Here is a 27813-nt window from a genome sequence, read left to right on the forward strand (position 1 = left end):
TGGGACTCAAACCCACACCTGCCTGGCTCCGGAGCCCATGGTTTAACCTTCACACCTCACTGGCTCTTCCACAGACACAGATCTACTTTTATCAGATCTAAGATGAACCGGTGAGCTTTTTAAAGGGCTCCTCCCTCTCCCCCACCGCAACTGCAACTTCTCTAGAGCCTTTTCTGAGACTATCGGAGATAAGAAATCAAAGTTTACTCCAAAGTGTTTCCGAGAACAGTCAGCTAGCCTACTACATTTTGATTCCAGTAGATATCCTGATACCGAAAACTCGCTCATTAACTGAGACAGACATAAAAATCAGTTTTTACTTTGGGACACCGTCTCTGCATGCCTCAGGCTCACCTCAGAGCTGAGATGAGTTTGGGGATGAAGACCTCTAATAGACAGGGAAACTGAAGCCGAGAGAAAGTGACTTGTCACGGACGTTCTTACTCATGAAATTGAACCACATCAAACCACCGAAAAGGACATGCCAACAAAACTCTGGAGAACATCCTCTAGACACCATCCACGGTAGACAACCTGGACAGGGCCCCAGCTAGAAAGCCACACATCCTGCCTAATGGCTAAGGTGTCATTTCTGTGTGCATTCTGCCTCCATTTGAAACCTGACTCACTCACCACTAACAGTCGTCAGGAAAATGAAGTTCTCTAAACCTCAGTTTTCCCATCTGGAAAATGGAAATAAAAGCAGCCAATCCCTACAGTGTTACAGAACTTCATAAGCTAGTCATGTAAGTATTATTGTTATTCTATGCTAATATCATTTATATGAGATAATTTTAAATGTCAATTTCCATATTTCAAAGGCTCAAAAATTATTCTTCATTCAGCAAGCAAATGGCTGGTGTAGTGAGTTGGAGGGAAAAGTGAAATTACTCAAGTCACATGACAGAAAAAAACATGTTTGTGCAATAACAGTAGGAAAAAAGAAACCACAAAATGGGAGAAAATATTACCATATCATATATATACATATATATATATAAATATAAATAACAAGGGGTAAATATCCAGAATATAAATAGAATTCCTAAACTCAGCAACAAAACTCATACAACCCGATTCAAAAAAAACGGACACAAGGCTTGAGATGTTTCTCCACAGATGTACAAATGGCCAACAACGTATATGAAAACATCCACATCACCAGCATTAGATAATCACAAAAAGAAATATATAACACAAAACAGAAAATAGTAAGTGTTGGCAAGGATGTAGAGAAACTGGGATCCTCGTGTACTTCAGGCAAGACGGAGAATAGCAGAGATGCTGTGGGAAGCTGTACAGCGGTTCCTGCGCGTTATGACCCAGCTTTAGGGTGAAAGTGGGGTTTCAAAGATAGATTTGTAACAGCATTGTTCACAACGCTTACACGTTTTAACACGTAAGCAACTCAGGGCCAGAGAGGGATGAACAAGTGAGCAAAATGTGGCACATGAAAGAGAATGCTATTCAGCCTCAAGGGAGAAAATTCTGACACATGTTACATCATGGACGAACCCTGAGGGCACTGGTGACACAATCCAGTTACAGACAGGTCCTATCTGACTCAGCTCCCAAATACTCAGAGCAGTTGACATCAGAGAGATGGCTCAGGTGATAAAGAGCGTGCTGTTCTAGCATGGGGGTCTGAGCTTGGATCCCATCATCCCCAAAATGCTGGGTATGGTGGCCCCCACGCCTGCAATCACAAAGCTGGGAAAGCAGACACCGGCGTTTCTAGCTCAGCCAGAGACGGTGTCTCAAGAGATGCGGTAGAGGGTCAGTGAGATGACTCAGAGGGTAGAGGTGCCTGCAGGGCAGGCCTGAGGGCCTGAGTTTGAGCCCTAGGATCCACAAAAAGGAGAGAACCAACTTCATAAAGCTGTCCTCCGGCCTCCACATGTGAGCTGTGCAAGTATGCCACACATCTGCCAGGTACACACACACAATAATGATGGTTACAGATGTTAGCTGCCCACACATATGCCACGTATACACACACAACAATAATAATGGTTATAAATGTTAAAAAATAGTAAGGTGGTAAGTGCTTGAGGAGGACACCTATGTGTGACCTACATACACACACTACACACACATACATTCACACACACAGTAGAGACAGGAAGTAGAATGGTAGTGAACTTGAGTACTGTTTAATGAACTCAGTTCTGCTTTCACCAGACGTGATGGGACCTGGAGATGGATGGTGGCGATAGGCACACAGCATCATGACTGTATTTAATATCATTGAACTTTACATATTTAAAATGTTTACAGCGGCAAATCAAATGTTACATGAATTTTACCATAAAAATAAAAAAAATGAAAAAAAAAATAAATCTTTGCCTATGATAGTCTTATACAACTGGGACCAGGATGGCAATCGTTAGTCTGGGGATGTGATTCTGATGAGACTAGAACAAACGATGGGATTGTCTTTGAAAGGGTAGTTTTAGCGGCTCTAAAACGTCAACACATACCCCCAAACAGATCAACTAAAGAGACAGGACAGTCAGCTTAGGGACTCTGAACCATTCTTCAACTCAGAGACAAACTGTTTCCAGCCACTTGTTCCCAAACAACCTACGGCAAGTTCCAACATACTGAGAAAAAACCTGAAGTCTCCTCTGGGGCCGTTCTAGATCCATGTGTCCATGAGAATCACGTTAAAGAAACCTACGAAGGGGTGGCTCCAATCTTAATGCTCTTCAGAACTACATTCAGCCACTCTCCAACCCAAAGGGAAGGTGACCTTGGAAGTCCACCTGAGACGCAGCCTTCAGAGAAGGTAGGTGTGTGCGTTCCTTTCTCTTTGTCTTTTTCTTCCCATTAACTGATGTGGGTTTTTTGTTTTAAAAAAAAAAAAAAACAAAATCTGGCCTGGTAGAACAGAGGGTGACCAGCCCTCCCCCTTGCTCTCCTCCAATCACAGCTGCTGAGGGGGTGGTGACACCGATGCCTGCTACCTGGCTCACCACAGCAAACACACGCGGCCAGCCCACACTGCCATCCTAACCACCCCACACAACTTCTTCCCGATTGAACCTAAAGTGAGTCAGGACCCTGGCTCCATTGTCCAGGGTCTGTGTCCCTTCTGTTGTTTTATTTTTGATTGCAGCTCACTGCATAGCAACTTGGGTCATGAAAAGACCACTGCACCCTGCCACACCTCTGATTCCAGCACCCAGTGGAGGCATGGGTCAGAGTTGAGAGCACCCAGCCCCAGCTCAGGAACAACAGGGAACTTACCTGTGCACGGAGAAAGAAGCAACACCACACCATGGGGCGCTCCGGCCTCATCCACCCTGACTCCCCGGCTGCTAACCGCAGCAGAGCCCAATGGACAGGACTCTCTGAGCTGTGTGAGCATGGTTTCCCTGAGGGAACTCCTCCCCGCCACTTGAGCTGCATGACAGGAAGTGACAGGGGCCGTCCTTACCAGTGTCAGAAGCTGAGAGCACCAGCCTAGGGCTTCCTGCCTCCGGTTGTTTCCTTGCCTTGCCTGCTACAGCTGCCCTTTCTTCCCAGCACTCTTGGCTTTGGCATTTGAAGGGGAACCAATCTCTAGAATGTGTTAGAAGGGAGCCATGCCCCCGGGTCCCCACCTAAAGCCACGCAGGATGTCCCAGCAGCCCTTGGGATGTGCTTTCTCCCATGTGCAGTTCTCTATGTGTAAACGCTGGAGTGAAACAGAGACAAGGAGAAACAGCGGAAGGCCAGCTTTGGGTACAAAGACAATCAATGTCTCCTTGAACTTCATGCCCGCCTAAGATACAGAATACATACAGAGCCTCAGTTTAAAAGTAACCACACACCCATCCGTTGCTTTCTTTTTACTTGGGCAAATCTGGCATCTTCCTTCCAGTGCCTTTTAAAAATAGCTGCTTCTGGAAGCGGTCCTTTTTTGGTTTGTCGAGGATCACAGGGGCTCCCTGCTCTTCTCATGGTTATTACAGAAGTGACTTGGGGCTGGCATTTTTCATTTTATTAACTGAAAGTCTTAATTGGGATGCACAGCTGTCCCCTGTTCTTACAAAATCTAGACTCCCTTAGATAAAATTGACAGTATCACAATGACCCACACAATGGAAGAACACAGTAATCCAGCATGCACACTCTCTGTACAGTGTTGGAGGTCTCAAGCCCAAGGAGACCGCACTTCAATAGAGTTTTCAGTTATTATTTTAAGGGTCTCAAGAGGACAGAATTTATTTGTAAAACTCTCAAATGCAATGTGTAGCTACATAGATGTAAGCCATGGTTCATGGGACCAGCATAGAGAAAGAGTTCATTTGAACAAGACGCTATCTAACAGAAAGATTCAGTCCAAGGCTCAACTTTAGGTATTATGAAAAAGGCTAGCCCCATTCATGTTACCAGGAAAACACAAGCACACATTCACACACACAAACGTGCACACACGTACACGTGCATGCACACACAATGGAGAGGGAGCTAAGTTTTAACTAAGCCTGGAAAAACAGTTTTAATGGCAACAAAATTTGAGAAAAGCTCTCAGAGCAAGGGGCACAGGCATCCAGGAAGGGTACTGGACAAAAACCAGGCCACACCAGCGAAGTGTGAAACCAAGGTGCTTAGACATTTCAGAGGTGGCACAGACAGGCTCTTACTAAAAGGAGCATGGGTGGATGTACTTGTTTGAAGAAAGAAGGAAGTGAAATCACTGTCAAAGTGCCCCTGCCTGAAAGACAAGCACGGGTCACCTCGGGGCTGGCACCCAGGAAATGCTCAGTAATGTGTGTCCATCAAATGGTGGGTGCCAGATGGTCCTTGGGAGTCTCCTTTTCTGAGCCTAACACCTCACTGAGAAGGATTCTTGTTCCAGACCCACACAGGAAGAACCCCACATTTGCGCAGGTCCCTGGACAACCTTCTTGGGTGGCAATCCAGCTAAAGATTGATGGCTAATCCCCTGAGAACACCTGGAACAGTCTTTAAGCCCAGCCCCTCCTCCCCTGAAGATCTGTGGGGAAATCCCTTCCAAGAGTTCCAATCCCCAAAGCCAGCCCTATCCTGGTGAGCATCCACGGGGGATGTCAGCTGAACAGAGTACGCTATGGTCTGGGGTTCATTTCAGCGGAGGGATGCGCCACTCACATCAACTAACCCTAGGCTGACTCAGACTTCCAACCACTGACAGCACGGGGAAGAAGACCATAAGCAGTGGTTACGGCGCTTCATGGAATCGGCGAATCTGACTAAGCTGAAGGGCAGGTAGCGGTGGAAGAGGAAGGAAGGAGAGAAGGAAGTCTCCAGATGCCCTGGTAGGCACCTCAGCACAGCCTGCATGGAGGAAGGAAAGGCCATTTCCTCTGCAGCTGCTCCCACCCTGATGGGACTAAGAACTCCAGTAACAAAATGGGTCTGTGTGGACAGCGCCCCAAGAGGAAGCCGATAAAGAAGCCCCTGGCCTGTGACATTCATTTCGAGCTGCAGCATATGGACTCATAAAGGAAGTCTTCACTACTGGAGTCTGAGGCTAACATGGATTCAGAGATGCTCTTCAATTTTGCATGTAATAAGTCACTGTAATATGGTCAAGCTATATACAAGAATAAAGTAAAAAGAAAAAGGCATCTTTGCCAAGGGCTCTGCCACAATCCCCTTTGCCAGAGGGAATTTGGTTAAAACCAGAGGGATACTTGAAATCATAAACACTGATGCCTTCAGGATGGGGTATAGACAAAAGGCCAATGGGCACAAGGCCCTACTGAGGAAGTCTGTTTTTATTCAGTTCCTGTTCCAGGAGTCCCAAGGAACGACCAACCCAAGATGATCAGACATTCCAGTTTTCTTTTTAAAAGCCTAAATCCAGGTATTTTGTTTAAAAGAAAGAAAGACAGAAACCTCCAAAGATTTCAATTCTGGGAACTCCTCATCATGGTGCCTGTACGATGGCCAACGGTCACACTACCCAGTGCTGGCTGGATCTGACCCAGGGGCCATATCCTCATCATGGTGCCTGTACGATGGCCAATGGTCACACTACCCAGTGCTGGCTGGATCTGACCCAGGGGCTATCTATTTGGAACATATGGTGGCAATTCTTCTGGATTTTTTCTGGTACTGAGTCACACCTAAGCTTCTGGGTGTAACAAGATCTTTCCTGCAGGACAACACTGTTGAACGGCACAGGACTTTTACTTGACATCCGGGGCATCTTCCACGTCATGATGTATTTCAGCATCTCACCGGACTGCTACACAGCTCCCTCAGCCCCCAGCAGGCTTAAAACGTGACTTTACAGTTGTCCATTCTACCCTACTGCCAATGCAAGGCACTGCGCTCACAGTAATGGTGCATTTGTGGAGGAAGTGAACCATGATCACTGTGATATGACATTGTGACTACCGATCGTTGCTGCTTTAGCATGAACCTTACTGGCTGTTTTCTGTTTGTCCGATCCTCACAACTCTTTCTAAAGAGGCCTTAATTTTATTATGTTATTCTACTTTAAATTTTGTTGTTGTTGTTTAAAAACAAAAAATCAAAAGTCAGAAAGGTAATATTGACCTTCCCTTCGTCACAGGACCTAATGACAGAGGTTGGTCAGGAGGAAACCTTTAGAACACCTGCAGTAAATACACACACACACACATGCTCACACAAACACATGCATACACACACGCACATGCGCACACACGCACATACACAGTGCCTAGGTGGCAGAGGTCAGTCAGGGGGAACCTTTAGAACACCTGCAGTACACACACATGTACACACGCACACACACACACACATACCTCTCCTTTCCCTTCACACCTCACCACCATCCAAGAGCCATCTAGAAAACTGCTTTTTGATATTCATGAATCTGATATATTGAACCAAAAACACTGAAAAAGAGAAGGCTTGTCGACAACGGAACCTTCACCTGCCTCTTGGAAAGAAAATCCTCCTGTCAATGCCCCTACTTTACAGATGTTCAGGGTAAATCTTACATAAATTAGAGAGAAATTTAAAAAAAAAAAAAAAAAAAAAAAAAAAAAAAAGCAAACACATCAAGTCGTGGATGCATGGGTTCTCATGGTGTGATACTTTTCTTCACCCTGGGTGTTGCTTCGTCTGTTTCTATGTGGGAAACGTACCACAAGGCACTTTCGGTACAGACACCAGTGGCTGTGTTCCCACAGCTAGTCAACAGTGAGAATTCTGCTGACACGCTGCCCCACTTCTTGGTATCACGGGCACAAGTGTCCTGGGTTGCTATCCATGCAGTTGACAGCATCTCCTGGCAAGAAGTTCCAGGCAGTTTCCTCCAAAGGTATCATAAGCAATCTATTTTCTGGGTTTACAAGCATTTCATTTGCATAAACTAGAATAATCAAATTTCAATACAATCCTATCTTTACTAAAAGGGAGCAAACGGACCGGTGAGATGGCTTACTGGGTAAACACATGTGTTGCCAGAGTCTGATAACCCAAGTTAGATCCCCAGAACACATTTTTAAAAGCCAGATGTGGGACACATCTGTAGTCCCAGCATTCCCTCTGAGAGGCAGGAACAGGAGAACTGCCCAGGAACCAGCCTGGAGTACACAGAGCAGCAGAGACAGTTAAAAACGGTTCCACCTCAACAAGGTAGAAGACAAGAACAGACTTTCACATCCACGTGCGCGCATGCACACACACACACATACACACACAGCAATACATAATAAATAAACAAAAAAGGTAGCCAATACTACATGTGTGCCAACTGCCTGCTTCCCGGAACTCTGGGGAGGAGATAGGCGGTCTTAGGTCTTAGGTCTAAGGAAGGGGCTGCTCTCCAGAATGAGTCTCTCATGGGATGGGAGAGCAGGAAGCCAGAAAGGAAGGGACAGGAGGAAGGTGACAAGAAAAGAAAAAAAAAATTGGCAAATGATGGTGACTCTTCTTCCCATATGAAATTCATCGTGTTCTTTAATCTCTCTATTACTTGTACATGAGATGCCAAACCCACCACAAAAGCTAAGGTGTTCAAAGACAGTCTCAAAACTGTGACGATTGTGTCCAACTGGTGCCTGAAGTTCTCATAATTCTGCACACTGAATCATAGAGGGTGAAGTCATCTCGGTAGAACTGGGATGCTGATGGTGGTCAAAATTGAAAACCATTACCCACTGATTTAGCCAAACTCCCAACGCCAGAAAAGTATCGCACAGAGCTTAGGTTTCTGAGGTTGTTGCCAAATTCAGGGGCAATGAGGGAAAACCAAGTTTTTCTGCTATGGTTAAAGGGAGGAGTCAGATCTCTGTGGCATCATACTGGCAGAGAGTCATCACCACACAGCAAGTCCGTGAGAATTACGAACTTCAGAGCATGTCAAACCTGGGCGCTCACTTGGAGTCAGATCCCCACATTGACTGTGTCTGTTTTTACTCTGTAAACAGAATCTGGGCGGCTGCTCTGCGTGTTTTACTACTAGTTCTGAGTAGGGGGAAGGTCTCCAGATGCTGCCCCAAGTCAGGACCAACGGGACACTGCTGATTTAACTTAAGAGATTCAGCTCAATGCTCCAGATTACAAGATTACAAAAGTGATGAAAAGAATTTGGGAGCAGACCTGGCTGCCCAAGGTCAAGAATAACAAACAAACAAACCTCATCTACCGTTTCAAATTATTTTAAAAATAAATGGTGCTTTGGAATAGGGTCCTTACAGAATGCCATCTTATGTAATCTGCTAATCTTCTGGACTTCTCTTGCCCGTTTTGCTTTGAGCAATTGTGTACGGTGTTTATTTTCTCTCTCAACAAATTGGAGCCTTTATAATCAAATTCCCCACATTACTTGGCAATCGATACTGTTATGGCTTGAGTCTGAAATATCCCTCATGGTTTCAGCATAGATCTATTTTGGGAGGTTATGGAACCTAAGCCAAGGAAATGGCCCACTAGAGGGAGGTGGGTCTTCAGCTCTCTCAGCCAGCACTCCTGTTCTGCTTTCTGGTGGGCCAGGATACACCAGCCTGCACAGCATGCTCCCACCGCCATGACCTGAGCCTTCCTTCCTTACCACAGGGGACTGGAACCCTCTGAGACACTAAACCAAAACCAAAATCTTCCCTTCCTTACATTGTCTCTGTCCGATGTGGTCACAGCAACACAGAGCTAACACAGCTGCCCAGCCAACTGCTCTGCTAAGAGAAGATGAAGAAAGAAAAGCTGCCCTCCAGCGAGGGTTGAGCCACAGGCACTTGGCAGGTATGCGTTCCCTGCAACCGTGAGCAGCCTGCAGAATGGCCACAGAGCACATCCAGGACGCTGCAAACAAGCTTGTCTGATTTCAGTTTACACAGACAGACCCCTGTCACACACACATGAGCCCCCATCACACAGCCCTTCCCAGGGACTGTCAAGTCCTCTTGGTTAACCTGTTTGTCAAAAGGGTTACTGACCTCTGCCCAATTCTTTGGAAGAGACAAGGTTTTACACAGATGAAGAACTGATCTCTATCAGCTAGAGAACTTCCTTACTTGGAAATGAGATTTACTATTTGTCGATTACACTGCCAAATCCAGGGACAAGCTGAAAATCTGAACGCGGGGCAGGGGCGGGGAGGGGGGGGGGTGCACAGTACTTTGAAGCTTACATTGAATAACCAGGGGGATTTTAAGAAGTGATTTGCTTATGTCAGAAAAACAACCCTACGCTTTAATTTTCTGGGTGAAGATACTCAACAAAAACAAAAATCATTTTTTATTACAAAGTTTCTCCTCTGCTCTTCAGTGATACTGCAAACCATTGTGACATTGCTTTATATTTTTTTGTGTGTTCCTTGACCCACATAGGGCAGTCAGTGCTCTCCTTCCGACATGTGGGTTCTGGGTACCGAACCCAGGCAGTCACGCTTGCGATCAAGTGGCTTTACCTGCTGAGCCATCCATCTCAACCACCCTTTGTTCCTCACGGCAGCTCAAGCTGCACCTACCTGGCTGGGTTAGGCGTACATGAGGGTGGTTACATTAGGATGGGCACGTACTGCTCGGACGGGTTAGTAAGGCACGTCACTTCCTTTGTCCATGTAATGATGCCTTCATTCCTCAGCAACGTGTATGGACACGACAGGACGACAGGGCACTGACCGGTGTGTATGAAAAGCAGAGCAGATGATACGGGGACACTATAGAGCATCACATTCTAGTTTTATATAGGTTTAAATTTTTCTGTTTGTTTTCAAAGAGAAGAAATCTTGATTTTTTTTTTCATTTATCTCTATTTGTTTTGAGTTTGTTTATTTGTGATGGGGTCTAATGAGACAGACCAGGATGGCTTTGAATTTGCAATCTTCAAGCCTCAGCCTCCTGAGTGCCTGTATCTTTTTAATGTCTTCCTTAACATTACTGTGCCCCTCAAAAAAAAAAAAAGTCCAAGAGTTCTACAAAAATACCCTTAAGAAAAATACCTAGATACTAAGCAGCACTCTGTCCCCACGACTCAGGCTGTACAATAGAGTACTTTTTTCTTCTTTTTTTAAAAAAATTTAAAATGTGTTTGAGTGTATCTGAAGAATAAAAAGTGCTACTTTCACCCCTTAAATCAAAATCAAAAAGGAATCACCAAACATCGAAAAACAGCAAACCAATGAGCTGCTGGGAAAAGGCTTAAGCTCCCACCAAGGGATAACAAAGGTCTGACTGGAAGTGCCCACCTGCTCCCATCCAGGCCTCTGCCAGGACGCTGTACCTTTAAGAGAGACTTCCTGATGAGGCAGAGAGTTCTGAGTGCAGCTTCCTGGAGACCACATACATAAACAATAAACTCTGCTGAAGAACTGCAGATAGACAATACAGCCCGTGCGGCTGTGACATGAACCAATTATGAGGGCTGACGATAGCCAGGGCCTTTCCAGCAGGAATGCAGATCTCTGATAAACACAGGGGAAACCTGCTACCCACACACCTGCACAAACACAGCTCCTGGCCTCGCATCCCGGAGAGAGAGAGTTGTCTCCAAAACCGGGGCTGTTTTTTAAATTATCATTGTCCAGGAAAAAAGAAGTCAAAATTCTTCTCAAAGCATCACCACCTACTAAAAGCAACTAAAGAAGCCCCTTGATTCCAGGCTGACCAGCAAGACCTGGGACATCTGTAACAACCAAGGGTGTGTGTGCCCACGCCTGTGTGGATGCTCCATAGCTGAACTCCCTTCCTGGGCCTAGGGAGTCCCTAGCTCAGAAACCCGAGTCCAAATGTTACTAAAGAGAAAGCCCTGCCCACTCACTTCCCAGGCTTCTTTGCGGCAGAGCTCAGGCTGAACTAGGTGCTCTCACCCTAAGTCCAGGTCAGCTGGGGGGAGGCTGGGCAGCCAAGACCCTGCAGAGCTGGCTCTGTGTAGGCAATGGGGAACCTCAGTCAGAGGGGGCTGTGAGGACATAGGAAGCCATGCTCTATTGCAGTTGCCACAACAGTGGCATGTCCCCCACCCAGCAGCGGCTGCAAAAGTATCCTTAGGAGAACCTGTTAGAGGTGTTATTTGGGACCTATCCTGATTCCCCGATTCTTACAAGTCTCCCTGAGCTAACCTGAATTCACTTTCTACTTAACGGAACTACGCTTAATTGCTAAGGGGTTAATAGCGGAACACAGTTCAGGGAGCCAGTCCAGAAATCAAGTGCACAGAGTAATTCTGAGATCCAGGACTAAGCGGCTTCTCTCATGCTTACACTGTCTCTTGACCTTATGCCCTGCATCAATTGGGTCTAATTCCTCCGGGACCTTATCTCCTTCTACTTTCCTTCCCTCCTCTCAATCTGAGGTCACAGTTTCTGTTTCTCATCAGGCTCCTTCCTGTCTCTGAGTCTCTACATCTGCTATTCCTCCCCAGAAAGTTCCTCTCCAGCTCCTCACAGAGCAGCAAGGGCATCTTCACCGGGCTACACCAGCTCACGGGAGGCCTTTCCAAAGGACTAGGCTCCACACCCCGGCTCTTATTCTCTGTCAAGATACCTGTTGATTTCCTTTGCAAAACTAACCACATCCTGTGATTAATTCACTTCAATAACAATAGCAAACTCCACAGCCCGAGGGCTTTCTACGTGCCAGAAGGCAGAAGAAGTTCCTTAATTTGAAGCCACCCTGCTTTCTAGTCCAAGTTCATGGACACCCTTTAGGCTTTGGAAAGGTTTAGAGAGGTGTCCCCTGAGCTTGGTTTGACAGAGATGAACAAAAACTTAAACCTGGATTTGTATCAGGGACTTTTCACCACAGGATTCCCTTAGGCAGTGAGCTGACAAACACCCATTGCTGAGCAGGTGCTGGGACCTTGAACCTGGTACTCCAGCCTGAAGAAGCCGGGGACAATTCTCAGTCTCTCCCCTGGAGAAATGGCTCCAATGGGATGCAGAGATGTATGAGCATTGCTAAGCTGAGGTGAGGGGTCCAAAGAAAAGAGAGAGCGAGGGACAGGGACAGTATAGCTCATTGAGGGAGCTAGTGAGTCAAAGGGCCTGTAGAAGGACCAAAGCAAAAAGACCGTGGCTGAGAGCGGAATCAAGGAAACAAACCGGGCATGCAGGGCTCAGAGTGGCTGCACCATCAGAGAGAAACTCATTTTGTCAAGAACAATGGCATGAATATACAAGACTGATCTAATACCAGTAGGGTTGGTAGTCACTTCCTCTATATTAAAATTCCACAGACATAATTGTATTAGCTAAAAGCCAGAAACTGTAATCACAATTTTTTAAAAAAGGTCCCGTTTCTATGTCTCCTGCCTCTCTTTACCGTGAAGAAGAAGCCAGACAAGGTCATTCCTTTAACAGCACACTAACCCTCTTAGGATGTGAAGGTACTCAGAGCTCTAGTATATAGAGAAAACCAGGAGCCACCCTTATTTTGATAATGACAATTATCCCTGTCAAGACTCCTGTACCAGGCTAACAAGACCCACCTCGGGCTCAAGTCATTATTAAAAGCAAAAGCTGACTGCTGTTTTCCTAAGGGTATGATTTGGCCAAATGGGCATCTGGGGGTTGAGACCCCACCATGACTCTCTCTGATGTTGTTTTCCTTCCCTGGGGGAGGGTAACAATGTCTGCTCCTTCGTATAAAGTCCCCATGGCAAACCAAAGTAGGATTCTACCAGAGTTCACCTGGGGAACCAAGGAGGTGACTAGGCTCCCAGAGCAGGGGCAAGTCCCCTGTAATAGCACGGGTGGCCTGGAAGCAGCTGTATTGAGACACCTTTCCTCAGCATGGATGATGGCTTCCCCATAGCCACAGAGATGGAGTCCCCTTCAGTCACTCCCACATATATGCCAGCACTTATAGAACACCCCTGACCCACCCACTGAAGGCCACATCCAGTTAGGGCAGAACTGCACACAAATGGCAGGAAGGAGCAAATGAAATCTTGGGGCAGGGCCCAGGGACCCTTCCACCACCTCCTTCTAACAGCCTGTCTAGTGAATACAGCTACGGTGGCTTTGCCACAGTAAAAAATCATTAGGAGGCCAAGCATACAGGTGTACGCCTTTAATCCCAGTACTGGGAGGCAGAGGCAGGCAGATCTCTGTGCATTTGAAGCCAGCCTGGTCTACGAAGCAAATTCTGGGATAGCCCGAGCTACACAGAGAAATCCTGTCTCAGGGAGAAAAAAAAAAAAAAAACAACCAAACCAACAAAAAACAGTCATTGTGAGTACTGACAATGGCTAGGCTACTTCTAGTAGGAATATAAATCTGTACAAATAGATGTTGCTGCTGTTAGTGTATGTGCAAACACATACATATATGTGCACACACATACACACACATATATATATATACCACAAGTAACAAGACGTTTGTTATTAAACATATTAGGCAGCATTCTATAATGTAATCAACATGGTTTTATTGCCATCTGTTTTAATCTAATATAAGAATTTGTTGGGTCTGGGGTTGGTTCTCTGTGTTTACCCAGCATGCACTAGGCCCTAGGTTCCATCCTTGGTACCACATAAACTGGGCGTGATGGCACACGTCTGTAATTCTACCACATCAACTGGGCGTGATGGCACACATATGTAATTCTGCCACGCAGGAAGTAGAGGCTGCAGGACCAGAAGCTGAAAGTCAACCCCAGCTACACAGTGAGTCTGAAGCAAGCATTTTACATGAGCACCTGTCTCAAAATAAGGGTGTGGGACTGAGGAGGGAACCCCAAGAACAGGTATCTGGGGAGTGCTGGTGTAGACATTTCCTACTACTAGCAGGTACAATGTTGGGGTTACATAACACAGACCCTAATATCTGGGCTGCCCCACATGAGCAACAGGCTTGTGAGAGTCACCCACTATGTGAGACCTGGATTTCCTGGTCTCCATAAAGGGGAAGCAACAGCAAATTCTCACACTGTGCCAAACTCTGGTGTAGTTTTATACATTTTCACAGAAGGCTTCTCAATAGCCCCTTGAATCACATACAACTATGAGGCACATTTTACAAATGAGGCAATCCAAACCTTAGTGATATTAAATAACCACCATAGGGCACTCAGCCAGTCTGACATGCAGGAAATCTGACCTTGAGCATGTAAGCCAAGCCATAGCACAATGAGAAGGACCCACCAGGCCCCTCTGCAGCGACAGAATCCACCAGTGCATGCTAAGGAGCTGTTTTCTCACCACAGACCCTAACTGCGCTTCCGACTCCTGGAAGCCATGAACAGAAATGCCTCCCTGTTTGGGAGGGACTTCCGCACAGCAGGCACGACACGGGATGCTTACTGCATCGTGGCTGTCCGTCACCATAGCAACTCCGAGGCAGGGACTAGAGGACACTGGGGTTCCTAGTAGTAGCCACAGAGTCTGTTAGTGGAAGCATCCGCATAGGTCCTGCTTCCACTCAGGCGTGGACACGGGATCTGAAACGTCTTCTCCAGTCCTCTAAGTACCATGCTTCCTCTCATTTCTTCCCACTTTGAAAGCCTAAAATGGCTGCTTCTTTACCACCAGGATAATGACGGGGTAAAGGAGGACAGGGAGCGAGACCATGCACAGGATATAATTGCTGCAGCTAGTGACTGGCATCCCGCATCTGCAGCGTGTTCAAGGCTCCATGTGAGCTCTGTTTACCTTCTGCCTAATCTCAAATCACGTGGACACGTGACAAGTGGTAGTATCGTGGGTATGGAAAATGACCTCTGCCCTCAGCAAACTGCCATCTAAAAACAATGCCCCCCCCCAACACACCTAGATGTGACGGGGGATGCGTGATATGGAAACCCAGAGAGGCCACATTTGTCTGTGGCCTGACAAGGAAGAGGCAGAATATGGACCGGTGGGGCACTCCAATAAAGCAACCCAGGCAGGAAATGCATTAGACCACATGTGGGCCCTGTGAGGGGTGACATGGGCTTCCTCCCTCCTTCCCCACAAACCACTGTCTTGCCCCGAGTCCCACATCCAAGCAAGGTAGCCTTGCCGGCCAGCACAGCACAGGCTAGCCCCTCAACATCAAACGGCTACTCTGCACATACTAGAAACAGTATGACCCCTCAACTGGAGAGAGTGAACCTCTGTGAAGTATGGACACTGATCCAGGTAGGGCAGGGCCCAAGACTCCGCAGCTCTAACCAGCCTATGGCGAGCATTTTGAGAGCCAACTAAGGAGGCATGCAGTGGCTTAAAAAGATCGTCTCCTCCCCCCACCCCAAACTCATATTTCCTTGTTCCTACAATCGGGACAGTGACTGGAGATTTCTAAAAGTACAAACTGAGCTAGAGAATGTGTGTCCTTACAGCTCATGATTCTGGAAGCTCATGAGAGCCTCAAGACTTCTGATTCTCTCCTTTAGCTAATGGAAAAGATAACAGTTCCCAGAGAGAAACCTTGTTTAGATGATATAACATTTACCTATCTAGCACGCATAAAGCCCTAGGTTCGATTCCTAGTACCACATAAACCTGAGCAAGGCAGTGAACACTTAGGATCCCAGTGGATGGAAGGGTCAAAAGTTCAAGGTCATCCTGCCTCCACCCACCAGCGCTTTTGCTCAAGGCTGGTCCTCAGCCACCTTGGACAGCCAGCCCGAGGCAGACATGACCTTATTCCCAGTGCTGGGACATCTGCTCACTGAGCCCACTGTAGTGACAGGGTCCTCTTGGGGACTTGAGCGCCTCCTCACCCATCACGTGTTATAACTTCCTCATGTGACAGGCACTTTAATAAAACCATGATAGCAAGCCCACACCAATTTTTGATGGCTGAAGCCAGTAGCCAGTCCTATCACTCAAGCAGTGGAAAGAGAATTGCTTGTGGTAGATCCTCACCATGCCACCGTAACCCGTCAGGTCATAAGAAATGAACTAGCAACTGTAAGCAAGAGTAGCCAAGTGAGTCTGAGCAACCACAGCTCACAGACAGACAAAAATGTTCTTCAGAGAGTGGAGATCAGGTCCTAGAAATCACCCCAGTGTCAAGGTTGAGGAACAGAGCGAAGCTTAGAGGAAATCTCAGCAACTGAGCTATTTCTTCTGACAAATATGGGCTCAGATCCTGGGAGAGGGTATTTGTGAAAACTGCTAAAACAAAATTAAGTGAGATTTCTTCGAATCCCTTCCTGCTTGCTACTAAGGACTTCTTCGGCTCCTTTGCCCTTTCTTAGCACCTGCCCTATGAGATCAGTAGCAAAAATACTTCTTACTAGGTTTTAGAAGTCTGGGGCCAAGAGCGTAAAATTATACACAAATATAAGAAGACAGCTTTAACATTCTAAAACAGAAACCAAGTGCAAGCAGAGAAGTGGAAGGAAAGGCATTTACTGAAGTGAGAGCTGAGGTTCCAGAGCCATTCGTTCTCACTGGAGAATTTGATGAACCACTTCAGGATGACGGATGAACTGAAAGGGAAAGGTCATGTCCTGAGTCACAGGTGTCAGGGAAAAGAGGACAAGTGTGTTCGCGGCACATATGCTGGGCTCTTAGTCACTCAATAATGAGATGAGAAAGGGGCTGGAGAGATGGTTCAGCCGTTAAGGGCTAGGCTCACAACCGAAAATACAAAATATAAGAGAATAGTTTTTAAAAGATAGGGTAAAGCCTGTGAGAAGAGACGGAGGGAGATTTGACTGTTTTGAGAGCCCCAAATGCTACTACTTCTGAACACTTGACGGGTTCCAGCCTACACCACAAGCCCTCTCTTCCTGGGAAGTCTTGGAAATGTCCCATAAACTTTGGTGCCTAGTAGAGATCCCTCCTAAGAAAAAATTCATTAGACTTTAATCACACAAGTCCCAGGGTGGGAAACTACATACCGTGGAACGAAAAGTAATTATTGTTTGTTACACCAAAAAGTCCTTTTTAAAAGCCAAGAGCGATAGTGGTTAGTTTTCATTGCCAATTTGAGACAACTTTGAAGGTCTGGGAAGAAAATCACAATAAAGGGTTATCTAGATCAAATTTGCCCATGGGCATGTTCTCTGGAGACTATCTTGTTTGCTTTCATTAACTTAGAAGCCCCCTCTACGGTGGGCGGCACCATTCTCTGGGCTTGGGTCCTGACCTGGGAAAGCGGGTTGCAGAGTACGGTGCCCGCACTGATTTCTCTCGGCTCTTGAGAGTGACTATGATGTGACAAGCTGTCTCAAAGGTGCCCGCCTTAGTGGACCTGGGCCTGTGAACTGAAATGAACCTTCCGGCCCATGCTGCTCCCCACCAGGCAATGTAACACACCAACAGAATGATACCGGAACACTAACTATTCTTTGTGACCCCTGCTAAGTTCTACTGAAATGTGTCCTGAAGACCTATGTGTTGAAGGCTTGGTCCATGAACTGGGGCTATTGGCTGCATCTAGAAAAAGGAAGTTAGGTACTTGGGACAATATTGTAACCCTGTCCCCTTCCTACGTCCCTCTTTCCTTCCTGGTCACTATGAGGTGAGCTGCATCCTCCACAACATGCCCCTGCCATGATGCCCTGTGTTGCTACCGGGCGCACAAGCAGCCATGCCCAAATAATGAGTCAGTATAAGCCTCCCCCCCTTTTTTAAGTTGTTTACCTCAGATATTTATCATGGTGACAAAAAGCTATCTCAGTTCACAAATTCCTAATACAAGTTTTCAATCTGTTGCCCTTCACACTTCAAGGGATCGCTTACAACAGGTTAATTCTGTAAGTGAAGAAAAACGAGTAAATTTTTTTTCCTGATGCTGGTTAGTGTTTTTGCCAACAAGTATGTAGACCTGAGTTAGATCCCCAACGCGTAAACTTTAAAAAGCCAGGTGCAGTGGTGTGTGCTTATAAAATCCTGGTGCTGGGATGCTCAAGAAGACAGGTTCCTGGACCTTCGCAGCCAACTAGCCTAGCCAGATACACCAACTGAATATCAGGGAGAGACCCTGTCTCAAAAGCAAGGTGGTGGCAGACCTTTAAGCCAGGAGTGGTGGCAAACACCTTTAATCTCAAGGCTTGAGGCAGAAGCAGGAGGATCCCTGTGAGCTTGAAGCCAGCCTGATCTACAAAGCAAGTTCTAGGTCAGCATTAGTTACACAATAAGAACCTGTCACCTCCCACCAAAAAAAAAGAAAAAGAAAAAGAAAAAAGAGCAAAGTGGTCAGCTCCTGAATGACACCCACGATTAATATTGGACCCCAACATCCACATATGTATATACATCCCACACAAATACAAACACACACACACTCTCAAACACACACTCACACATACACTCACACACACACACACTCACACACACACTCACACACACTCACACACACAGACACTCACACATACACCACACACACTCACACACACTCACACATACACACACTCACACACACTCACACACACACCACACACACTCACACACACTCACACATACACACACACTCACACATACACCTCACACACTCACACACACTCACACACACACTCACACTCACACACACACTCACACACACACACACTTCCATGCACATTTTTGTTGTTCTTGATTTTCCAATTCTTAAACTGATCCACTGAAGCCAATAGTTTCGAGAGTTACCTCGATACCTCAAAACGAGTTGATCATTTTTCCCACATCAAAATCACAAGCAATACAAGAATTTGGTCAGCGACACAGCAGAGAGACAAACAAAATAAATCCCAAACTGAGACAACCCCAAACCTCACAAGATGCATTAAGACTTAATTACCGCAAATCGTCTGGACTTCGTCTCCCATGATCCAGGATCTGAGTCTATTGCTTAAAAGTGGAAAAATACTGGGGGAAAGGGAAAGGTGTTCTACACTAGAAGCCTAGAAACGGGGTTAGGATGCCTTTCCCACACTCCCTTCCCAGGTAATGTACCCCTCAGCTGCTCTGCCCAGAGCAATACTGCCTGGCTGTGAGATCCTAGGCTGAGAAACCAGGCAAGAACGGGCCGACTTGTCCAACACTTAATCACAGACCCGTGGGGAACTGACATGACTTATTTAATCTAATCCCCACAAGAACCTGAAACATTTTGGCTAAGGAGCTTGAGTCTCTGTGAGGCTGATCACCTGCCCAGACTGGCAAATGGCAAACCCACTTGGACTTGATTCTCTGGCTACAGATGAATGGGTCGAGAGAGCAGCCCTTCTGACCACAAGCCAGCTGGCCAAGGCCAGAGAGAGGAGCTGACCAATCAAAACTTCCTTAGGGACATTCAGATAGGACAACTGTTCTGCGAGCTATGGGTCAATCAAGGCAGAGTTGGCACCGCCATGTGCCCAGAGTTGGCACCGCCATGTACCCAGCGGAGCCACTCACAAGGATAAAAGCCTGGGGACAAGAGCCCAGGTCCCCACAACTGAGTATTCTTTTCATTAAATAAACCATCACTTTCTTAGGGCAACAGAGTACCTGTTCTTTGCCTAGAGCTTCATTTAAAACAGCAGAAAGAAATCTGCAGTGCTAGCCACCCCCAGCAGAGCCTTGGCTGCTGGGAGCATCTGGCTGCAGAGCACAGCAGCTCAGATTAACAAACAGCATAACTGCCTGGGAGTGGGAGGCCAGTAGCAGCCCTAGGGGGTCAACCTGAAGTAAACCATGTCCTAAACTACCAGTTCACAAGAAATATAAAGGACTGAAAAACAGGCTAAAAGACATCATACACGTGCATGTGTATGAACACACAACCAATGACGGGAAATAGAGGAACTGGTAACTGCTGGATTTGACAATACCGTGGCCAGCATCCTTATTCTAGGCATCTATCTGCTGGAGTGTTTAGAAATAGAAAGTCATGGTATCTGCAAATTTTGAAGTGTCAGCAAAATAATCCACCCCGTGTCCACAGTCAACCAACAAGGAGAGCAAACACTAGCAGCTGCAGATTCCGGAGAGGAAACGCTCAATGTTCTTGTCTTCCAGCGTTCTCGCGTGTTTGTCACGGTTCATGATAAAAACACTGACAAGACGACACACACTGTAAAAATGATAATCATGCTAACCCCCTAGGAAGGAACCGAGTGAATCCTTTCAGTAACCACACTCAGTCCTGCCTCCCCTGCTGCTGGAGCAAGCATGCTATACGCATCTTCAGCTTTAGCACCAGAGAAAGCTGCTGCTTGGTTTTAGGGTGCACACTGCACAGAGGCCATGGCGTGGTCTAGCATCCCCAAGAGGACCACCAGAGGAAACAACATAACATGTCGCTGAACACCTGCACTGAGTCATACGGTCTTCTCCCATGCCCTCTTCAGTAAGGTTTAGGTGAACCTGCATAAATTAAAATGCATAGCTGATACATCATTGTACTTCTCTTAACTCAGATCAGAGCTTTGCATCAAAAAAAAAAATCAGCCTTGTTTCCCCCTTTTTTCCTAAATGGGATGTTAGATGCAATCAACTTGGGGACACAGAAGCACATTAGCGGTATTCTGACGCACAGAATGTTCCTCCTCTGCTGAACGTGGGTTAGCCAAGCAGTCGGGGACTCGTGGTACACGCTGCTGCTCCAGTGTCAGAGCCAGCTGGTTCTACTACCAGCGCCATCTGCGAGTGGGCAGGAACCATCACGCACAAAAATCGCTGGCCCAGGACTTGCAGATCTCCAGAGCTGGTGAATGACAATGAGCCCAGTTGAACCCAAAACTCAAGCAAGAGAGGAATTCCATTACCACACGCACACAGAATCATTCATTAAAAATGAACTCAGTGTAACCATACTGCAGTAAGATTTGGGTTTGGAGTGTATACATTTCACTTCTGGAAAATGTCACTTAGAAGACATGTTCCATAATAGAAAGTATTTTACATTATGTGAAGAACATGTAAACAGCTAGTAAGTAAAATATATGTGCAAAACACAAATGAGAGGAGCAAAAGATACTTAATATCCATGAGACACAAGTCGCCAGAGTACATGTATACACGTGTATATAGAGTGCCATGTATACACACGATATACAGAGGCACAAAATTTAAATAATAATCCACAGAAGGCCCACATGTGGCTACACACTAGTGCCTGCCCACGCTGGTTCCACGTGTCTTCTATCCAGGAAACAAGTCAAACAAAAATGACGCAGCAATTTTTTTCAGCTAACTGGCAAAAAGCGGCTACTGATCAAACAGAACTGTCCCCAGATCTGTCTGTCTGTCTGTCTGTTCCCTCCCTCCAGGGTGGGGGTACACTAGGAGCTGAGACAAGGTTTCTCATTACAGACCAGGTTGGCAGCTTGTGGCCACCCTCTTGTCTCAGCCTCCTGAGTGCCATAAGCCATTTCAGAATACAACCTTCAGGCCTTTTATTCTTTAACTCGAGATGACGACGTTTGATATGTATTTTTGCTGAAAAAGATATTCTTGCTCCCAGCAAACTGCCAGGAGTGAAAAAAAAAAACAGTTACTAAATGAACAACCTCTATTCCAAAAAGGAAGTTCAGAGTTGGGGCTACCTGAAGTCAGAGCCCAGGGATGGAGACAATTGCCTACATTTTACTGTACGAGGAGAAATGAGGGATAACTTAGTGAACAAAAATTGTTGGCATCTGCTCAGTGCCTCCTAGCCTTCTAGAAACTAATCTACCCCTATATTGTCGATTGCGTTGGGGTGGGTTACTCAGTCTAGGGGTTTGTAACCCACCCTGCAATCAGTTATTCCAGGGTCTCGGAGGGGTGCTACCTGGAAGGGAATGAGCTAGGACAGAAGAAGGAGGCCAAGCAGATTTGTCAAAGCCTCCGTTTATTAGGGTCATGGTTGCTGCTTATATAGCCCCTGAAGGGTAGGGAAACTGGACTCTTGCCGCGTGTTCCAGGTCACATAGGCCAGGAGGTAGGCCAAGAAGTCACAAGTTGCCACACCTGGTTCCCTGGATAGCTAGAATGTGAGGGCGGGTTCCGCTAACAGATAACAGTTAATTGGGTATGGGGCAGGTTCTGTCAATAGAACATAATTATGGGTGTGGGGTTCTCTGCAGACTCCCCAGGGTGATGGTTCCTGTAACGCTTTTTAGGGGGGAAATGGTTCATGACACTATATTGTTATGGTTACAGTAAAAGCAACAATGGGGAACAGAGTGACCCTATCCCCTGGCCACTTATGATTGGTTTGGGAGTATTCACATGACAAAGCTAGACCAATGAGAATTCGTCACTAGTAACCCTGTGTGTGTGTGTGTGTGCGTGTGCATTTCTGTGTGCATGTGTATATGCGTGTGTCTCTGTGTGCCTTTGTTGTGTGTGCATGCATGTGTGTGCATGTACTTGTGTGTTTCTGTGCATGTGTGTCTCTTGTGTACATGCACGTGTGTGTCTCTGTTGTGTGCGTGCGTGCGTGTGTGCATGCATGTGTGTGTGTCTGTGTGCGTCTTTGTGTGTGTCTCTGTGTGTGTATGTGTGCGTGTCTCTGTTGTGTGTGTGCGTGTGTATATGTGCATGTGTGAGTGTCTGTGTGTGTTGGGGGGTGTCTCTGAACATGGCTGCATTTCTACAGTTTGAAGGAACTTAAATTTGGTCAGTAGAGCTGCTGCACCCATGGCAGAAAGGAGGCAGGTTCCAGAGAAGACTCAGTTCTCTCCCCATTCTTTAAAAACTTCCCATACCTCTGTATGTTTAAAAAGATCTGTCTGCTGGGGCTGGAGAGATGGCTCAGCGGTTAAGAGCACTCACTACTCTTCCAGAGATCCTGAGTTCAGTTCCCAGCAACTACATAGTGGGTCTGGGTCATAACCATCTATAATGGGATCTAATGCCATCTTCTGGTATGCAGGCATACAGGTATTTAAAAAATAACTTAATTAAAAAAAATAGTATCTTCAGGGAACAGCCAGGCATGGTAGCACGCACTTGTCATCTCTGCACTGAGGGCGGAAGAGGACGGACAGACAGGGCTTTGGTTAGCCAGCCAGCCTGGGTAAATCTGCATGATTTAAGACAGAAAGAGACCCTGTAACAAAAACAAAGGCAGATAAGCCTGAGGAATGACCTTAGGTAGTATTTTGACCTGAGTACACAAGCACACTGTTTGCGTGAATTTATTTTTGAAGGCTTTTTTTCTGTGCTATTTTTTCAGGGGGGCATGTCAGCACACATGTGAAGGTTGGAGGCACCTATGAAGCTGGCTCTCTTCTCCCACCTTCCCGTGGGCTCCAGGTACCAAAGTCAAGTCATTAGGTTTTTACCACCCTGCCTATTTTCACTCAGCTCCCAATTTACATTCTGTCGCTTTCAGATGATTCCCTAATGAGCCCAAAGTTCAAGCATCCTTTAACCGGCAGAATTAGGGAACCAGCAGGAGATTAATTGAAGCTAATTAATTAACTACATAAGGCAAACAAAGGCAGCTAAAAACTCAGTCTCAATTGTGTACTGAAGAAGTGACACCCAAGTCCACTCTAACCCCACAGGTCTAGAACACGGCCAAAACAAACGACAAAGGCTCGAATCTAAAGACGAGCTGCGGTACGCCTGCCACACCTCTGGTGGCAGCGAGGCAAGATGATGAGGGCTGACCCCCCCAGGTATCAGGCTATACCCAGGGTGGCTGCTCTGCTGCCTGAAGAAAATGAGAGAAACAGGATTCAGAGGAAGCCAGATATGGGCGTGGGCCGTTTCCCTTTTAAAGGGCACCTCACATCAAAGAGACATCTATTAAATAGGTATCCCTAGAAAACATGCCCATCAGGTATGAGGGCACCTCGGCAGTAAAGACCTAATATTTCCTGCACACTTCCCTAGGAGGCGTTATTCCGAACACTGTGCCCACCATCACTAAGCCTCGGGTTTTTAAAGATGTCTTTATCATCTCTCCCATAGGGATTTGATACTGACATGTGTCCAGGCTAAAGTCCTCTCTCTGGCATTCTGACCCCAAAGCCCTTGGCTTTATCACTTAAGCTTCTGTTATAGCGGCCAAGGACTGTTTACCAAACTCGGAGTCTGGACTATCCAGGGTCAGCTTATAGTAAAATGCCCAACCACAAGTGTGCATGGTGGCCTTCTAGGCTCTCAGAAGAGTGGGGTTAGGGGATAAGATGTGGACACATGTCTTTGGTCATGGGACAAGCAGGCCCGTAGTGTTTAATAAATGAAGCTTGCCTGAAGCTCAGTGCAAAGCAGCCAGACTAGTCAGCCATAAAGGCCAGGCAGTGATGGCACATACCTTTAATCCCATTGCTAGAGGGGAATATAAAATGGGAGGAGACAGGTCTCAGCTCAGTCTCATTCTGAGCATTAGGGGAGGCAGGGTCGCCATTTCGGTCTGAGGTAATGGGAAGAACCAGTGGTAGGCCACTTTGTTCTTCTGATCTTCAGGTTGAACCTCAATATGTCTCTGAGTTTTTATTATTCATGCTACACAGGCCCTTTCTGTATATCCAGATTTTATCAGTCCTCAAAGGCCTTGTATGACATCAGTTGACGATGTCTCTTAGCAGGGCCTTCTAGTTCCAAACCCGGCTAAATATACCTCCTCTTGCTTAAGGCAGACTCTGATAATGGAAGGTCTTCTTTAGTTACCATGCTTATCCTTTTGATATTTATAGGTGCAGCACACCTGCTCTCTAGAGAATTCACACATGACAAAAAAGTCTGGAGGCGACACAACCGTCCCAGAAGCTCTCAGCCATCTCAGACAGTCCCTCACGAGTGACAGCTTCCCAAACTTCTCCTGTGTATTTCTTCTATATGTTACTATGTATGTATCACCTCCCTTCAGAAAGAACTCGATGGCTTCTCATCACTTCTCATCATGAAAGAACTGATCACGTTATAGACAGCGCACTACACGCACACACTGTCTCCCTCACATCATATGCACTAGTCATACAACCACACTGCAAAGAGAACAGACTCTGAGGCCAGGCTAGACCCAGGGCCAGCAGGATGGCTAAGCGGGTGAAGGCACTGGCCGCCAAGCCTGATTATCTGAATCTGACCCTTCAGACCCATATGGTGCAAGGAAAGAACCAAGCCCCACAAAGTTGTCCTCTGACATCCGCACACGCTCATCGGCATGTATGCGCCCCTCGTGGGCCACACATCCATCAATCAATCAATCAATCAATCAATAAGATGTAATTTAAGCAAACTGGGCCCCCTGTCTCATCACTGTGGAACTCTGGTGATGGTTCTGGCTTTGCTCTCACCATCTGAGGACTGGGATAAGATCATGTCTGCCAGAGCATGTGATGCTTACACACGGTAAGACGTCAATGGACATACTACATCACTATTGCTATTTTTTTTTACTACTTTTGTTATTTTAAAACATCAGTTAAAATGAACGATTTGACTACTTTGTATTTCCTCTTTAGGATGGCTTATCCCGACCCTTCACAATTTTTTCTACTGGGTTTTTTACTTTGCATTATGCCTTTGCCCAGCCCCTTGTTTGTTTGGAAAGTTGGCGTGAGACAAATAGCATAAATATTTTACCACTTGCAAATAACTTCGTATGGAAAAGACTTCCCACAAAAGTGCCACTCAAGGCAGGCACAGTTAGCTGGAGTCTGGGCGCTACTTTACCACGTGTGGTCACAGGCAAGTCACTTTCTTCTGTGGAGAGGTAGACATCTAAGACATAAGATATCACCTCAGAACTGCAGACTTTCGGGTCGTTAGGAAGGACACTGTCTGGGGGGCCCAGGCTCCAACCCTAATCCTAGCCCATCAGTTCCCTCTTCACTTGAGGCGATTTACATTGACTTCACCACCAGAAGGCAACCAGAGTCCTGACTAGGCCTTCAGCTTCAGTGAGAGAGCTGAGGCTATACTGTATTTCCTTCTAAACCCAAGAGTCTCCACATGTCTTCCTAAGTAAAGACTAGGCCCCAGAGAAACAGCCAAGGAGGTGTCTAAAATGTCTCCTGCAGTCCACAGAGCTACCGTGCCTCCAGCATTGCTTGGTGGACAACGGGTCCCTGTGAAGCATTTCCCAGCTCATCTGCAGACAAGAGCAAGAATTCCATAGTTCCATGGGCCAGGGAAACAACTCAACGGTTAAAGTACTTGTCAAATAACTGGAGTTCGGATCCATGGAACCCACAAAATGTCAGGTGGAATGACAGCCTGCCTTAATTCTCTCTCTCTCTCTCTCTCTCTCTCTCTCTCTCTCTCTCTCACACACACACACACACACACACACACACACACACACAGGCAGACAGGCAGACAGGACACCAGTGAACATAGATACATAACACACATATGTGTGTGTACATATATTNTCTCTCTCTCTCTCTCTCTCTCTCTCTCTCTCTCTCTCACACACACACACACACACACACACACACACACACAGGCAGACAGGCAGACAGGCAGACAGGCAGACAGGCAGACAGACAGAGATTCTGAGCTAAGCACTCTTACAACCAGAAGAGGAACAAAGGTACTGGGGCTCAACACACCCTTCGGGGCCCCTCCTCACTGTCCTTCTCCTTCCTTTCGCTCTGATCTATCTTTCACTCTGTTTTCAAAGTCCCCACCAAGGCCAGCCAAACAATGCTCTCAGTGTCTGTGTGTGAATACATCTGCGGCACCCTGGGTCTGGTGAAAGACGGGCACACTACCACCCCTTGCTGTGGCTGGAGACACACCTAGTTTCAAGAGTGGGAACTGCAGGGAGGGCGGTGAAGTGTTTGCTAACAAAGGCAACCTGGAGCAAGGCTAACCGACTGTGTAAGCGTGCAGCATGGCTGATTCTTCCTGAACCTGGCAACAGACCAACTCTTATGGGTGCAGTTAAGAAAAACCGCAAGCCTGATGCTTCTCGGACCAACGACGCTGATTCTCAGAGATGTGACAAGGCGGCTGTGCAATTCACGCTGCCAGGCCTTTGACAGCATCATGATATCCCTCTCTGATCTTCGGCTACTCCTAACCCTCAGATCTTTCCCGCATGCGCTCCCCCTCTGCACCTCACATCTAGAACAATGTGGTCATTCATCTTTCCAGTACACTACTCACAACCTGTCTCTATACCTCAGCCCTCCTTTATGACAACCGCCCAGGGCCCGGGTGAGCATGCTCAGCATCCTCCCCCTTCACAAGCTAAAGAACCACAGAACTGCAAACACTTACACTACAAAGGCTTTCGCTACCACACATACAAACAAAGCAGGTTTGCTAGCACACAGACTCTGAACCCTTCCTTTCCAAACAGAGGAGGAAACTAGGTGTTCCAGGGATGCTGTGATCTAGGACCCCACCCTGGGAGAGTGCGCACAGCTCAGCCTTACAGACCCGAGATGGACTTTGCATTACAGATCTGCATCACCAGATAACCCTGCAAAAAGGCAAAGGTCCACCTCCAGGCACACTGGGTGCTTCACAGCACCACAGAGCCAGTCCTTGACATTGTCATGATAGACCTTGACATTTTCACAGGAGTATCCCACAGCCACATGGTCTGTGTCCAGG

The 27813-nt window shown here is 46.7% G+C and overlaps 1 protein-coding gene across 2 annotated transcripts in view; it reads right to left on the reverse strand.

The window, feature by feature from the left end:
* Window positions 1–27813, reverse strand: part of Arhgef3 (Rho guanine nucleotide exchange factor 3) — a 280755-nt gene that overhangs the window by 159014 nt on the left and 93928 nt on the right. The window contains exon 1 of one of the 2 annotated variants that reach the window (XM_050158207.1): window positions 3250–3361. The exons of the other annotated variant lie outside the window; for it this stretch is intronic. Coding sequence (XP_050014164.1) covers window positions 3250–3300 — 51 coding nt within the window. The 5' untranslated portion in view covers window positions 3301–3361. Of the gene's footprint in view, window positions 1–3249; window positions 3362–27813 lie in introns of those variants that run through there. 2 annotated transcript variants of the gene reach the window in all.

The sequence above is a fragment of the Alexandromys fortis genome, unplaced genomic scaffold (assembly GCF_014885135.2).
Source record: "Alexandromys fortis isolate MF-2015 unplaced genomic scaffold, M_Fortis_MF-2015_v1.1 scaffold_106, whole genome shotgun sequence".
NCBI lineage: Eukaryota > Metazoa > Chordata > Mammalia > Rodentia > Cricetidae > Alexandromys > Alexandromys fortis.